Raw genomic sequence first — 16,830 nt, 5'->3', positions numbered from 1 at the left:
GGACCATACCTGAGAGTTGAAGCCAGAGTGTTGGAGTGGCTGTAGAAATCCTGTCCCCCACACACATAGAGTTCACTTCCTGCCACGCTTGCAGCCCCATGCCGGAAACGACCTGGGGCAGGCAGGGCAGGCAGCCGCCCCCACTCCACAGTTCGTACCAGTCCCATGCCACAGTGGAAGGCCCGGGCCCAACACACTTTTCGAGATGGCTGTCTTCGGGCCATATCAGGTCTGAGCTCGTCCCCACCAATCACCACCAGTGCCCGGTCAGGTTCCCTCCGCCTCTCTTGACCTGGAACCTCAGACTCCACCATCAGCTGGTGTAGCAGGTCTGGGGGCAGGGTTGGGGGTAGCCCAGCTGCCCGCACCTTCCTCAGCTCTCGGGTAGACATGCGGCCAAAGCGGACACATCGCAGCAGGGCCCTGGCCTCTGACTCCTGGGTCTCAGGGTTGGCAGCTAGCCAACACCGTGCAGCCACAAAGGCCTCAAACTCTTCTTGGACATGGAGCTCATCACTATCCAGGAGCTCAGCCAGGAAGGCAGCTGGTAAAGAAGGGAAAGCAGGGCACAAAGCCACAGCAGGCAGGTGGGTGAGGAGGTAGTGTCGGGCTTTGCTCCAGAGCCTCTCCAACCCGGGGGCTTCAGCCATGGGGAACAGGGCCAGGCATCGGGCAGGGCTGAGGTCTCGTGCCAAGGCTCTCTGACATAAAGCCAGGCAGGAAGAGCTTTGGTATTGCAGAGCAGCCTGGGCAGCTCTCAGCAGTCCTAGCCAACTTGCTCGAACAATTCCAGAGTAGGCAAAAGAGACAAGGAGTCGCAGGTCCTGGCTAGAGATGGTATGCAGAGACACCTCTGTGCCCTGGGATTCCCTCATCCCACTCAGGAGCATAGCCCCAAAGAACTCACTGCCACAGGCCAGGGCTGCTCGGTGCACTGCAGGAGAGAAGAAACAGAGGAAGACCCAGAGTGTTACAAGGCACAATCCTAAGTTGACAATCCCAAAGTGGGCCAACCACCCAAAGCCACAGGCCAAATTATGGTGTGCACTGGAATACCACAGAATGCCTGTTAAAATGCAGCCTTCAGTGCCCAACCCCAGGGATTCCGATTTAGCAGATCTGGTCAGATTTAATAGGAAAACAGATATGCTTTCAAGGGAGAATGCAGGATATCTTGGGGAGACACATCTTTTGGAGTAAAGTAAGAAATACATATTCAAGGGAGGATGCAGGCCATCTCCAGAGGGAGAGACAGCCAAGAATTTGAATTTTAACATTTTAAGCCTGGTATAATGGCACATGCCTATCATCCCAGCTACCCAGAAAGCTGGGACAGGAAAATGACAAGTTTGTGGCCAGCCTCAGCAACTTATCAAGACCCTGTCTCAAAATAAAAAATTAAAAAGGTTTGGGGATATAACTCAGTGATAAAGCACACCTAGGTTCAATCCCGAGTACCAAAAAAAAAAAAAAAAAACCCACAAAATATTTTTGAGCACCCTGCATGAGTCTCATATTCAGTTTGGCTTCAAGATGCTTTAGTTTTTTGGTTCCAGGTGAGTTAGAAAACAAATCCTGATGGATCAAGTTATGAAGACAACGTCATAGACAGTATTTTCTATAAGGGGGCACAAAATAAACTGAACAGACCAATGTGCAACTTATATAAGTCTCTCTATATTCACAGAATAAAGTTCTTTTCTTTACAAATGCAAGAGCCAGTGCCATAATCCATTCTGTTAGATTTTGCTGGAAAAGTGGTACAACTCAAGAATGGCTATAACACAACCCCATCTGATTGCCATCTTCTCTTGCCTAAGATTTAATGCTTAAGATTTCCCATGGGTCCCAACTTTCCTCTGTACTTCGCTCTGCTCATCTTGGTATAGTCCATGAAATCACAAGATTTGGAACATCAGTCTTCAAAATCATCTAATTCATTTACATGTTTTAAGAAAAGGAAACTGAATATTACAGAAAGGATGTGATTTATTTTCTATTTCCATCCAGTGGCTGTCTGGGCAGATCATTACCATCCATTGTCACTGACATTAACCTGCAACAAACAATCTTGTGTACCAGTATTTGGTTATCTGCATGGCCTTCATGACTATGAAATTGTCCTATTAACAAACATTGTCAAATATTTAACCTAAATCTCATTAAGCCTTTAAATCTAAAGTCAAGTTTGTAAGAAATTAAAAAACTAAAGGAACTAACAAAATAAAGCCATACGGGAAAATCAGGAAATAGAACATTTTATAGGATAACTAATCTTGTTTCTTCAATATACTAAGTCATAAAAATGTGGAGAGAACACTCAGCTAGATTAAATGAAATTTAAGAGACATATGACTAAATACTGTATAGCCCTTTATTGATTCTTGGGTTGAATAAACTAGCACATTTTTAGGATCTGGGAATATATAAATGTGGACTAAGTGATTTTTTTTTAAATATTTATTTTTTAGTTGTAGTTGGACACAATACCTTTACTTGTTTTTATGTGGTGCTGAGGATCGAACCCAGGGCCTCAGGCTTGCTAGGTGAGTATGCTACCACTGAGCCACAACGCCAGCCCCTAGGTGATATTATATTAAAGAATTATTGTTAATTTTATTGGGCATGATAAAGATATTGTAGATATATGAAAAGCAGTTTTGTTTTTTGTGGTGCTAGGGATTGATCTCAGAATGTAGTACATGCTAAGCATATGCTCTACCAGTGAGCCACATCCCAGCCCAAATGTCCTTCTTTTTTTTCACCCAACCATTTATGAGAAATATGTCATAAACTTCCTTTAAACTTTAGAAAAAAATAGAGATGAAATGAGTAATAAGATGTTATTTGTTAAGTCTGCATGAAAAGTATTTGACTTTTCATCTTAATATTCTCTTTACTCTTCTATATGCTTGAGATGCTTCATAATAAAAAGGGGGAAATGCTGCTAGAAGTCCTGACAAGTCACAGAGGAGCCAAACTCTTAGTGAGGTTTATTAACTCCATGCTGTTTTGGCCCAATATGATGTATGTGCCTCTCTCAAATGGTAACTGATGTTGATATGGCTTTCCATTGTCTTTTTAAGCACTAGGTAGTGGTCTAGCACTTCCCAATAACGTCAGTGATAGTTTTCCATTATATATTGTCAGAGAATATCTACATTCTAAGCCACTCAGCTTCGATATCATCAATCAACCTGTAGCTCAGATCCAACTATGAAAGGGCTTACAACCACTTGTACTTGCCACTGCCTCCTAACACTTTAAGTGAGGGGTTCCTAGACGGTGATAGGGATATATTTAAATTTCAAGCCCCAGTGAAATTTTTTTTGTGTGTGTGAAATTTTAAAGTCTCCTTCCATCAAGTGCTATCAGAAATGATAAAAAAAAGCTTTTGGGATAGTTTTCCTTCTGGGAGTTCCAGAAACACTCTGGTCCCCAGTCATTCCTGTACCGAGAAGTAACTATATGACTTTGGACATGTTTTGGGGTCTGGTTTCTTTGTCAGTAAAGTATAAGAGCTGAACTAGATAATTTTTAAACTAATTCCTTGTAACTTTGAACTTTTAAGTGTCACATCCATTTTCCAAGTCGTATGAATCTTGGTATAACTGCAGAGGAAGTAATGCAAGGCCTAGTGGAGGCTGACTGAACTAATAAGAGTGAGCTTGTATTCGTGTTTTCATCAGCTAAGAACTCTTGAGTTTAATGTTCCTTGTCTGCACCTAGGGGCAATGGTTTCTATCTCACTAGTTTTCAGTGAGAATTGAGAGAGATGTCATGTGTAAAAATTCCTGGTACCCTGTACTTCACTAAGTATTAGAAGAATCTGAATAATACTCAATTTATTCAACCCTACTTTACTTAGCTTTCCTAGTGACTAAAGTCAAAGTGCCATGGCCTGCTAGCCTTAAGATTCTGGAAAAAAAAAAAAAAACAGTACCAGACCTTGCTCATTAGCTGCAGAACCCTTAAGTCTGCCATGTTGTCAAGCACACTGTTGACACACTGTTTTCCACCCAATACCTCTGCCTTTTCCTGTGTACTACAGAAGATGCCAAGAAGGGCCTCTAGTTAATCTGTTTGAGTCAATCACTTTCTGCTTGTTCTACTGCCACGGATTGTACCCTTAAATCCAGCCAGCTGGCTGAAAATTCCTTGTTAGTGAGCAGGAAAAAACCCAGAGCCTGAAGGGTCATTTTAAACCTATCCGACGCCTTGGCAAAACAACTGTACTGCGCACGCGCAGTTCTCAGTGACTGGCTGAGCGCCACAAGTCACCCTAGAGAAATTCTGACAGCAGTACCAAAATCGCTGTGGTGGAGTTCAAACCACCTGCTGCTTACACACCATTTCGGTAGCATCTGCACCTGCAGCCATGTAATGCCCCACAGGCCCTCACCCCGCAACCTGTAGCCGTCTGCCTCCAGCTCCAGGTCACACCCGACGCCCTCTCGGTACAGAAGCTCTATGCTGCGCAGACTCTCCCTCAGCTCCTCTGCCTGGCTGAGCTTCTTTTCTTCTTCCCTGGCGTTTCCTGGTTCCTCGCATCTCCGCTGTGCCGCGGCCTTTACCCGGGGCGCCCCCAAGGCATGAGCCGCAGCCAGCACATCCCCCAATGAGGCGGGGCCCAGCACCCCTTCGTAGGCAAAGGTCAGCACGGCCTCCCAGCCCCCCGGGGCCACATCCAGGCTGAAGCCAAGCCGCGGCGCTACGCCGCTCAGCAGCCTGTCTCGGAAGAGGCTGCTGACTGCGGCCAAGATCACCCGGTGCACACCATACACCCGCCCCCTGACTGTCACCTCTTCGTCTAACAAGAGCCTGTGTTCCCGCAGCCTCTGGGCTTCTGCGAAGAACTGGCTCGGATGCTCCTCACTACACAGTCCCTCCAGCTTGGCTGTGTCTCCATCGTCCTCATTCTGTTCCTCTTCCTCTAGGAACAAAGCCGGGGAGGGAAGGTTCCCTGGGACCAGGGATCTGGGGCTATGCTCTTGCAGAGGAAAGGACAGTAAATCAGGATCCTCATCTGGGGAAGAAGGCCAGGAGTTTCTTTCAGTGGGCAAAGGGTGTCCAAAACCGTCCTTCTGGAGGGGAAGGGAGACGGGCTGCAGGTCCGAGAGATGATGTGCTGTGTCCAAGAGGCTCATGGCCTAGGTCTGATGGATTGCTGCAGGTGAGCAGGCAAGAGAGAAGGTCATCTTAGCTGTATCCAGAGTGACCAGAGGTACCATGTCTTCACCTCATGGAACTGTCAGTCCCTCCCCTGTTCCAATCTCCCACCCCCACCCTAAGATGACACTCAAGTCTAGAGTAGTGGGCTAACCACTGCCAAGCATGGGGTTTACCCAGTGTAAGGAGCATGCAAGAAATGTAAAGATCCAAGACCAGGGACCCAACCCCTCCCATCTTGCCCCCATCCTTTTAGTTCCCATTAGGAGACACCAGCCTTCTATTTGCTGTCTCACTTGAGCACTCTCTCTGCTTGGGACTGCTGTGTGCTCAGGGAACTGCTATGTGCTCACCCTTGTCCCAGTCAGTAGCCCCACCTGGCTAATTATAGCTGGTGCAAGAGGGCTAAAGGCTGGGTTCCCAGTGCCCAAACTCTGACACCCAATCTCCTGGGTTCTGTCCTGAGATGACTCCCCTACCCTTCCACCTGTAAGTCACTAGGAGGTGCTGAGTGAGGGGAATTTGGTGGCCAAGGAGCATGTGGGCATCTGGTAAAGTGAGCCAGGCCAGAGGGTTGTGGCCACCCAGTGGGCTGTGGAGTAGGAAGCTGAAGAGTCTGGACTACACTGAGTTGGACAAGAAGAGTGTTTTAAGTTAGTCTTCAGTGCATGATAAACTTGGGACCCTGGAGCAAACAATACTGATATGAAACGCAAACAGCCTGGCCTGGTCTGCACAGGGCAAAGGAGAAAGGGTTAGTGAAGTGATGGGGGTCAGTGTTACATGATTAGGTGCCTCACCTTGGCAGAGCAGAGCTTCTTCTGTATTCCAAGGTGAGATCCAAAAACCTAGCACTGTGTTTTTGGAAGACTCTAACCTGGACCACTGGGATGAGGACAAAACAAGAGGAATGTGTGGGGGACCAGTGTCCTGGGCTGGGTATACACAGGTATTCCCAGTGTTTGAGGTGGCACACCAACAGCTACTCCCTTCTTTCTCATCCTGAGATTGAATGCTTGGTTGAAAATCCTAAAACAGGATAATCACTTTGCAAGGTAGTTCTGGGTATCATTCTGGGGAAAGAATTTAGGAAGAGGACTGAAATGTATTTCCCTTCCCCTCTCTAGGGAGTTAGGATGGGCCAAAGGCTGCTAGAGGTGAATGACCTCATCTATAGAAGGGCTGGCCCAATCTTGATAGGCTGACCAAAGAAGCAGACTTATCAAGGGAAAGAAATTATTCAGGTGAGTGCGCTCTTATGGGGGTGGAATGGGAAGGTGATTTTACCAATACTGCATCCCCTCTGACTTCTGGAGTTGTCTCTGTTTCCCCATTTACAGCCCTCATACCCTGGTAACCAGGGGTAGCATTCCTTGGGTAAGCCTAATCCTCAGGCCACACTCCCCAAAATGGGTTGATTTAGAGAGGCAACTCTTGGTAACTAGGCTAGGGAAAGGGAAGATAATGACTAGTTTCTATACCCTTTTCCCCAGACCAGACATTCCAGACTACCTGTAGCAAAACAATGTGGCCAGCATCTTAAGCCATCATCAGTAAGTGGAGGAAATACATTTCAGAGACATATCTCTAGCTGCCCTCTGGTTGTCATCTGCCTCTAAGGACAGGGACTTTGGATCCAGCTATGAGCGGTATGACAATTCTACAGTCCCAGGGTATCTGTGCCACAACCAACAATTCCTGGAGGCTCTGTGTGGCTCCACCATGGTAAGAAAGACCCATGCCCCACAGAGAACTCTCAAAGATAGGAAAAAAATCTGCTGTCTGAGCCACCACTCATTTCCATTAAAGCCTGGGACTTCCCTCCTCCTCCAAATCCTTCCTGTCACCATGCTCCTGGTTGCAGAGCGGTCATGGCATTTCAGTCATGTCTGTACAGTCTCAGCCAGAGGACAGCATGACTTCCACCTCTGCAGAGAAGTCCTGTGCCAAGCCACACTCTTGAGAAGATGATCCAGATAATTTCCGGGCCAGGACCGGCAAGATGCCAGAACACTTTGGCTGGGTCATGAGGATCATGTTAAGACTAGAGCTCACGATTTCCAAAGTAGGGTATGTAGGTTGATGAGAGACTTTGTTCCAGAGAACATAGAGGATACTTCTGAGCAATGGAGAAGAGAGCTGGAGAATTAGCGTGCACTGGAATGACCTCCTCCCTCACTTCTTTGCTCCACAGATGTGCTATGTGCTCATCATCTGTGGTGTCATCTTCTATCTGCTGTTGCCTTGGATGACTGCTCAGGCAGACACAAGTATGAGCTCAGAGCTCTGGGAAGTAGGAAGGGATTTAGGGAACAAGGCCTGAATGAATGAATTCTCATTCCTACCCAGGGCTCACATGGCTCATCATCCTGCTCTTGGCCTCAGTCACTAAGATTAGCACCTTGCCTATCACAGGCATCTCAGCCAATGTCAAAGTGAAGGCTGGTGAGTCTGTTGTGACTGTTATCTCTCAGAGCCCCCAGTCCTGTTAGGAATCTCTGAGATCACAGACCAGCTCTTCCTTTCTCTTCTCCTAGGTGGCACATACTTCTTCATCTCATGTAGTCTGGGTCCAGAGCTTGGCATTTCCATGGGGATCATTTTTGCTTCTGCCAACACTGTAGCTGTGGCTAGGCACACTTTGGGATTTGGGTAGTGCTGATTCTTTCCCTCTTTGTATTCTGTCTCAAGTCTGTTGATACTGGAAGGTCTTACCTTGCACTGTGACTCCAGCTTGGGCAAATCTTTCAATCACATGAGGGGGCATCAACTCAGCCAATAAACACTCTGTGATGTGTGCATTCTGCCTTTCCAGAAACACTGGGCACAGCAGCTAAACATAGATTCAGAAGATGAGCTACTGGTGGTTAGTGTGATGACTGTAACTATTCTTCTGAGAGTGACACTGGCCTGTATGAGTGGGAATCTAAGGCAAGTGCCAGAGAATTGAGGTTGGTGAGGAGGCTGAGGGAATGACAGTGAGAATTGGATGGGGCTACGAGAGGCTAAGGAGCAATGGGGAAATATGTGGGATTGTATGTGGGGGGCAAAAGCAGCTGCAGCCTGAATAGGCCAAGCTAAATAAGGAGAAGAAGCTGGTGAAGCACATTCTCATGGACAGAGACCTGAAATTGGATGATTTTGCTGGGAGAGACTCTATATCACAGCTCCTCAAGGGGAAAGAAAAGAGGCCTTATTCTGAGGATGTGTTGGGATGAGTGTTGAACAAGAGTGAAGGTGGGGGGAGGACAGTAGATAAGAAATATTATTTACTATTCCCGTATGTTTACAATTTTAAGATCCACCCCTCTGGCATGGGGAGGGATAACTTGCAGTTTGAGGAAAAAAAAAAAAAAGGATGCCCATTTTGCCAGGACTCCTTTCTGGGAAAAGGTTGGTGGGAAAGGGAACTATAGGGTTGAGAGGAGCATTAAGCTAGGATGAGGAAAGTGAGGAGGGGGAGTAGCTATCCCTCCCCTTCCATTCACATTTTTGCCTTTCTTTTGTCAGGTCCAAATTATTTTCTTCTTCCTGATCCTCTTCTCATTCCTGGGGACACTCCTCTGCTGAGACCTCAGTCAACAAGCCACTAGCTTCTTTGGGTAGAAGGGTGAGACAATAGGAAGGTGGCTGAGAAATTAAAGGGAATGAATGCCTCAGAAAGTCACCTCCCCTTGGATCCCAGAAAAGACCCTTGACTTCCAATTATCTTTGTCACTTGCAAATTGATCATCAGACCAGTCAGAGTCATCTAAGTCCTTGGATGAGTTAGGAGGCAAAATTCCCTCCTTTCTAGCCTAACAACTCACTGACTCACTGGGAAGGAGATAATGAGGATCCTAGCTGAGTGAAGAGAAGTCAGTAACTCTCCTTGCTGTTCTTTCAAATAGGAAATATTTTCTTAGCAAATGTGGTCCCATAATGGCATGGTCCAGAGGGCAGTTTGAGGGGCACTTTGTCTAGATTCTTCCTTTAGCTTCTGGAGTCCTGGCTGGGGCCAGTCCTCTGGGAACCTCAAGGTAAGAGGCTATCCAGGATAGGGGTGCATTCCTTCTCATCCTTCACTCCACGAATGGTCCAACTTTTGTTCTTAGTACCCTGCTATGGTTATCCCCAAGGGAGCATAGTGTGAACCATATTCTTCAATTTGGGCATTTGTCACCATCAAGAAAGCCTTCTACCTGCCTTCTGTGCAGAATGATCTAGAGCCCTGGTTTCTACCTCCCCAGAGGACTAGGGTATAAGTGATTATGCACTCATCACTCACATTAAAAGTAGTGTACACATTTTCTTTTCAATCTTTTTGTAGGCTTTCTGTCCTGGATCTGGAGCCCAGGTTTCTGTGCTGTGCAGAATCTGAAAACAAATCACAGGGAGAACGCTGAGAACCCTGAAAGCCAGGAAATGGGACATGAATTACATTGTTTTAATGCAATTTGGATTTTGGATATTGAAGAGCATTTCATGCCATGTGTATAACCATGAAAATGCCACAGTGACTGTACACTTTATCCAGAATTGGGAACCATTGTTTATAGTTGAAAAGGAATTAACTCTGAATGGCTTCCTTGTGTGCTGTGTAGATTTGTCCACTTTAGACTTTCAGGAACCATTGACATTCAGGGACATGGTCATTGATTTCTCTGAAGAAGAGTGGAATTGCCTCGACCCAGCTCAGCAGACTTTATATGGTGATGTGATGTTAGAGGTCTATAGAAACCTGGTCTTTGTGGGTGAGCATAAACTTTCTTCAGAATTTTTAATTCACTGACAATGTTTAATTTTTTTTAATTTGTGGAATATGTTTTGGCAGTTTCTATTCTGCATGAAAAAAGTGTAAGGTTCTTGATTTTATGATGAAGATTGGGCATTTGTTTATGTAGATAAAAATGTTAAAGATTTTTCTTTTTATGTTTAACCTATCATTGCAAAGCAGTGCTCACAATCTGGAAACTGAAAATCATTCCAAGTATTTTGTCTTTCTTTTTTTTTTTATATTTATTTTTTAGTTCTCGGTGGACACAACATCTTTGTTGGTATGTGGTGCTGAGGATCGAACCCGGGCCACACGCATGCCAGGCTAGCGCGCTACCGCTTGAGCCACATCCCCAGCCCCAAGTATTTTGTCTTTCAAAATATTTTTTTGACAAGTATTTTGTCAAAAAAAATTAGAAAAATAATTGTATAGAATCTTCTATGATATCCTGTTTTTCTTTTTTTTTTTATAATGAGAATAGTATTACAAAACAGGCACAGTTACCCCAAAATAACAAAATGAGTCATATTTTATTTTTTAACAAACATGTCTTTCTGTCCCTAAGTAATCCTTGGTCATTTTTCTGTCCCCAGTGGAGTAACCTTGTAATTTCAAGAGAAATGTGATAGTAGCTATATATCCAAGTGTGTAGAAATCAATGAAGCAAAGAATAAGATGTCTAAATGTCAAAGAGGAAGTCACATTTTAAAATGTTAACTGAGAAGCTAAAATCCAGCAGAAATTATTTTTTCCAAACCTAGGTTTCTTTCTGTTGTATTTATTAAAGAGCATACCCTGCTCTGTGTCGACCCCATCTTTTAAGCTTCTTCTTGTTCTCCAGTGATCTCTCTATATTAAAGTTAAAAAAGTACTCCCTAATGCCTGTGAGGATTTGCATAATGATAGATGTTTATTGATCTTGGGGAACTCCCTAGAAAATCTACACAAATTTCTGAATATTTATAGGTTAAATCTTTGTAATATATCAATATCATAGAAGAGTTACTTTATTATACATATATATAACTTTATTGATTTTATTTTTTAAATACAAGACAGCAGAATGCATTACAATTTTTATTTCACATATAGAGCACAATTTTTCATATCTTTGTGTATAAAGTATATTTATGCCAGTTTATGTTTTTACAAATGTACTCTTTTATTTTGTATTACAATTCTTATTACACATATATACCACAATTTTTTCATATCTCTTATCTTCATACATGTACTTTGGATAATGATGTCCATCACATTCCACAATTTTTGCTACTTTAATATAATTTAAATATTTATTCACTCAAATTTTTTTATCAGAGCTTTTTATGAATACTTACAGATTCTCCATAAAATTTTTTTTGTGCCTTGTAATGAATAGCAATGATTCAAAATATCTGCTCCTAGTGACAATATAAGTATAGCTGATAAATGTAGTTTGAAGAAGGATTTATAAGGCTGAGAATGTAACTCAGTGACTGAAGTTCCCCCCAAACACACACACACAGGTTAGGCACTGGGTTTGATCTTTAGTACCACTTGTAAAAAAGCAAAGTAAATAATAGCATTCTGTCCATATATTACTACAAAAACTTCAAAAAGAAGAATTTCTAAAGTAATAGAGTTATTCAGAATTTTGAGGGTTATATTTTCTTTAATTCATGTCTCTTTTTGAGTTCCACTTAAATCATATTTCCCATATATATAACAGAGTAGCTTCAGTGTTGTTCAGTAGGTTTTCTCACATCAATGAATTTTTAAAAATTTTTATACCTATATGTTAAAACTCAAAAGAAAAATTTTCTGACTTTTTACTTGAGGATAATGTAAGTTGAAATTAAAACACATGTAAACCACGTGCCCATTTTTAACAAAGTCAAATATGCTTTTACTTACATGTGTAAATATTATCCCTGTTTTGTTTATGATTTGTATATAGTGTCATGGTTGTTTACTCTGTTTATGTAATTATTCATTTAATTTATCAAAATTTGTTTATATAAATATGTGCAGGCATATGTATTTATATTGGGGATTGAACTCAGTGGTGCTATAATACTGAACTACATCTCCAGCACATTTTGACTTTATTTTGAAACAGATTCTTGCCAAGTGGCTGAAGCTGAATTTGCATTTCCCCTGCTTCAAACTTCCATGTAGCTAGAATTACTAGCAAATTCACCATCTCTATATAGATAAATCTGTTCTTTAGTCTAGGAGTAAGACTTTAGCATTTAAATATAATGATTTTCACAATTTTGTATATTTTATACATTTTCAACTTTTAGTTGCCATCAAAACTATTAACTTACTTAAACTTACTGTCTTTATATTTTAAATGTTCTGCTTAGGAGTGTTGATTCAAACTGTTTTATAACATATTTCTATAAAGTTTGTATTACATAAAAGTAATTTTTTTCTCCACCAAAAAAAAAAAAAAAAGTAGTGTACAGCTGGGCATGTTGGCACAGTCAGTCTGTGATCCCAGAAACTCAGGAGGCTGAAGCAGGAGTATCACAAATTCAAGACCAGTCATAGCAACTTAGGGAGACCTTATCTCAAAATTTAAAAAAGGGGGGGCTGGGAATATAGTCAGTGGAAGAGCACTCTTGGGCTGTACCATTACTGGCCCACAAAGAAAAGAAAAAAGTGCACAGGCAGCTATCTTGTGGTACCGGCCCTTACCTCTTCTCCCTATGACTCTGTTAGTGAATTGTATGATGTTCTTTGATAATTAAATTTACTCCTGCTACCCCTAGGCATATACTTCTGTTCCCCCTTTTGATACTGGAGGTATCTACCTAACCAGACCTACTGCTTTGGGGTAGAGTTTTCTTCTTATAAAGGAATGTCTAATCTGAATCGCATTTTTCAAGCTTCCATATGATTTGAGATGCTTTAGGAAATAGGACTGACGTGGGTGTGTGGAATAGGAGCTGCCTGGGGCTGGAGTGCCCACATGGCTGGGATTTCAGCAGTTGTTAAGATCAAAGGTCCTGCCTCTACCAGAACAGTATTGCATGCCTATAATTCCAGCAGCTCTGAAGGCTGAGGTAGGAGGATTGCAAGTTTAAAGCCAGCCTCAGCAATTTAGCAAGACCCTAAGCAACTCAGAAACACCTTGTCTCTAAATAAAATATAAAAAGTGGCTGGGACTTTGGTTCAGTGGTTAGGTGCCCTGGTTTCAATTCCTGGTACCCCTCCCCACAACAAAACAAAACAAAAACAGAATGAAGTCTACAGCAATGAGGAAGGTGAGCAGATAGCCTAATGAAGGCTCCTCCTTCTTGTCATAGCTTTCCCCTCAAAAAAGTCAATGACTGAGTACAGTTTATCCTAGGGAGGGTCCCACATAGGAGAATAAGAGCCCATTACTCTAAAGAGTCAGGATAGTGGAAGCACAGAGGGAAGAGTTGAAGGAGCCTAGGTGTCTTAATAGGAAGAAAAGATAGAAGGGGTGAGGTGTGTAAGCCTCCTGGGAATGTGGGAAGAGAAAAGACTGTTGAGAGGCAGATAGAAGACTGGCACCATTTTCATATTTTGCCTTGATTTACAGGTAGACTTTAATTTTTTTTAATATTTATTTTTTAGTTTTCGGCGGACACAATATCTTTGTATGTGGTGCTGAGGATCGAACCCGGTCTGCAGGCATGCCAGGTGAGCATGCTACCGCTTGAGCCACATCCCCAGCCCTAGACTTTAAATTTTGCTGTTTGAACTTGGACCATCCCCAGAATACCAACCAGTCACTGTCATCTCCATTTTTTTAAGTCACTATCTAACTCCTTGGTACTGAGAAATGAGCCCACTTATGCTGTTCTTCCTCCCAAAATTATACTCTTGGGATGGCCCTGTCTACCACATTTTCTCCTTTCTCCTCTAAGCCTCTTACCAAGATACCAACTAACCTGGAAGACAGTGGGGACTGAAATAAAGCAGGAAAGGGCAGAGGACAGAGTGGCACTGAGGATTCCAGCTGACATTAGGAGGCTGAAGGCAGACTCCATGCTCATGGTCTGAGAAAAAGGGCATGAAATCAGTGCACTTTGGTACTGGGGATTGAACCTTCCAGCATGCCTAACCTGTGAGCCACATCCCCAGTCCCTTTTATTTTTTTATTTTGAGACAGGTTCTCCCTAAGTTGCTTAGGGTTTCACCAAGTTGCTGAGGCTGGCTTTGAACTTGTGATCCTTCTGCCTTAGCCTCCTGAGTTGTGGGGGTTATGAGTGTGCCACATTGTTCCACTAATTATAGATGTGCCCCTCCGTTTCATTCTTATTGGTGAGTGCCCTCTCCTCTCAACTCCCTCCCCACTCTACTCCGGACACTGTTAATTACCTTTTCTCTCATGACTCCCAGAGTCCTAACTCTGGTTTCTAGGGCCTAATGCTTAAGCCTCTTTTCTATTTCTCTAGTTCTCAAAATAAATGAAACTTGTCTCCTAACGTGGTAGTGGGTGTTGGTACATGTGTGCAAGGGAATGAGGAATTGAGAACAGGGAAAGGGAAACCAGAAGACAATGTCTTCAGCTCTCTAGATCTTGATCTCATGACACTAATTTGGAGGCTGACCTTTCGTCACTCTCAAAGCTGAGCTGAATGCCATTGCTCCCATCATCTCCAACTGTTTCCTCTACTCCTATGCCCTCATCAACTTCACTTCCCTTACCCAATTGCCTGGTTAATACGGACGGGTGTTAGGGTCAGGTCCAGGGCTGGCAGAACTGATGAACTTGGATCATCTCCAGATGTTCCTCTAGCACCTAACCACTGAAACAACGTCCCAGCCATTTTTTATATTTTATTTAGAGACAGGGTATTTCTGAGTTGCTTAGGGTCTTGCTAAATTGCTGAGGCTGGCTTTAAACTTGCAATCCTCCTACCTCAGCCTTCAGAGCTGCTGGAATTATAGGAGAGAATCCTTGGGTGCAAGAGCGGTACTGCAAGGGCTGATACCCTTCCTTCCACTGGTACAGTCCCTGGATTTCCCTACTGGGCTCTTTACCCTGCCTGCTCATCATGTTCCTCCTTACTTGGTGGGCTACACTCATTGTTGTGCTGTTTATCTTTTTGCCACTGCTCCATATGTTCTACAAGAAACCTGGTGAATGATTGGCAGGTGGTGAGTGAGGAAGTGAACTACAGCAGGAGGCTGACCCCAATAAGAAGCCCAGAGCTATCACCATTAAGTCTCTATTTCTGCTTCTACCTGACAAGCAATGCCTTACCTTTAATCCTTACTTACCACTCCTTCCTCTGTGCAGATGCGAACTGGAGCTCTTAAATCAGGTGGGCACCTATCACATGGCATTGTCCTATTCATGAGCCTGACCAATGTGCAGGGCCATCTTAAGAACTTCTGGTAAGGGAATCTCTAGGGCAGCGGTTGAAAACTGATGGTCTATGAACTGGGATCTGCAAATGAGGTTTGTTCAGAGGGCACAGCATTCACAATTTTCAAAATATATTGCCAACATTTAAGATCCAGGCTTGTTAATTCTGGGCCTCCAACCTACATGATGTACTTTGCCGAAACCAATAGCTGCTGTCCCTGGAGACAAGGCATGTACTTTTCAGTTTGCCACAGTTCCTATTTAATTCACATTATTCTTTATTATGTTACTGGTTCCTGTAGACTTTTGAGTTCTTAATCCTTGCTCTAAACATAAAGGAAATCAGCTTTCTAAATTCTGAGCAGGGCAGTAGAAGAAAAGAAAGGGAACAGAATTCTAGAGGAACAAAAAGGAGACAGAAGAGATGAGTTCTCTATGAAAGGATGGTTCCATGACAAGACAGAAGCCACAAGAGTGAGTTCCCAGCTTCCACTATCATGCCATGAGATGGAGAAGCATCTCTAAAGCCTTTCTTTTGCCCTAAAATTTTAAAATCCCTCAATGGGTGGAGAAGAGTCAAGCATTATTCTCAACATTATACCTTCCTTCCTTTCTATAGGCCTCAGGGCCTGGTGCTAACCCATCCCCCATGCCCATTGAATGTCCAGCACAGGTGAATTCTGTGAGAGCCTTACCAAGAACATGAGTCCCATGATTTGTGGGAATGTGCCTTCTGTAGACTAGAGAAACAAAAAGAGGTGGAGAGAATGACAAGGGAGTGAGAGAATATAAGAACTGTGAGAGGAGAGCAGAAGGGTACTTTAGAGACAGTGCAGTCCTCACCACATTTCTATTTCCCCTTATTAGGAACCCCATGCCATTCAAGAGTCTGAGAATCATGTCAACTGGCTGAATGTCTGGAAGATTCATTCTGCCTATACATCATATCCACCTGCAAGTTTCATTCTGGGACCCACAGTCTCTGCAAGTCATCTGGATTAACTGGATCATTTTTGGTCCTTCCTTTCCCTACCTCTCCCCCTTCTTTCCTCACTGCTCCTCCATTCAGGTCTCAGGTAGACTGAAACCCAACTTTCTGGTCTTTGGGTGTAAGCATAATTGGCAGAAGATGCCTGTATCTGCTGTGGAGTACTATGTAGGCATTCTATAGTAAGTGTGGGATAGAGAAGCAGAAGATGGACATAGAAAGGGTCAGAAATGAAAGAGAATGAAAAGGCATATAATCATGATGAGCTATGTTTTCCCTGGCTTACCAGCAGTGCCTGCATAGTACAGGAAAGGTACACCTACTCCAGCTCTTTCTCCTGTATTTGCTTTTATTTCACATACCTCCCTCCTCAAAAGTGATGCCTTTGACCACAACTGTGGTGTCTGCCTCTTAAGGATGCCAGGAAGGTTAAGTTTGGCTGTCCAATATTAATCTCAAGGTGAGTCAAAACAGGTGGGCCTAAGAGAAAGATTAGGTGTGGGAGTATAGAAACTGGCTTTCAAAAGCCAGTGTGAGAGGGCTGGGTGCAGTGGCACACACCAGTAATCCCAGCAACTTGGGAGG

General features: G+C 43.4%; 1 protein-coding gene across 4 annotated transcripts in view; it reads right to left on the bottom strand.

Annotated features, from left to right (window-relative positions):
* The window catches only part of Klhl33 (kelch like family member 33), a 28,355-nt gene that overhangs the window by 3,761 nt on the left and 7,764 nt on the right, over positions 1-16,830 (bottom strand). Inside the window, exons 1-3 of one of the 4 annotated variants that reach the window (XM_078049901.1) lie at positions 9,437-10,338; positions 4,403-8,765; positions 10-934 (exon numbers count right to left, since the gene is read on the bottom strand). In XM_078049901.1, the coding sequence (XP_077906027.1) occupies positions 10-934; positions 4,403-5,147 (1,670 nt within the window). In that variant the 5' untranslated portion in view covers positions 5,148-8,765; positions 9,437-10,338. Of the gene's footprint in view, positions 1-9; positions 935-4,402; positions 10,339-16,830 lie in introns of those variants that run through there. The other 3 variants (XM_078049902.1, XM_040274841.2, XM_078049903.1) reach the window with 3 other exon arrangements.

The sequence above is a fragment of the Ictidomys tridecemlineatus genome, chromosome 5 (assembly GCF_052094955.1).
Source record: "Ictidomys tridecemlineatus isolate mIctTri1 chromosome 5, mIctTri1.hap1, whole genome shotgun sequence".
Lineage (NCBI taxonomy): Eukaryota > Metazoa > Chordata > Mammalia > Rodentia > Sciuridae > Ictidomys > Ictidomys tridecemlineatus.
This window is presented reverse-complemented; position numbering and strand designations above follow the sequence as displayed.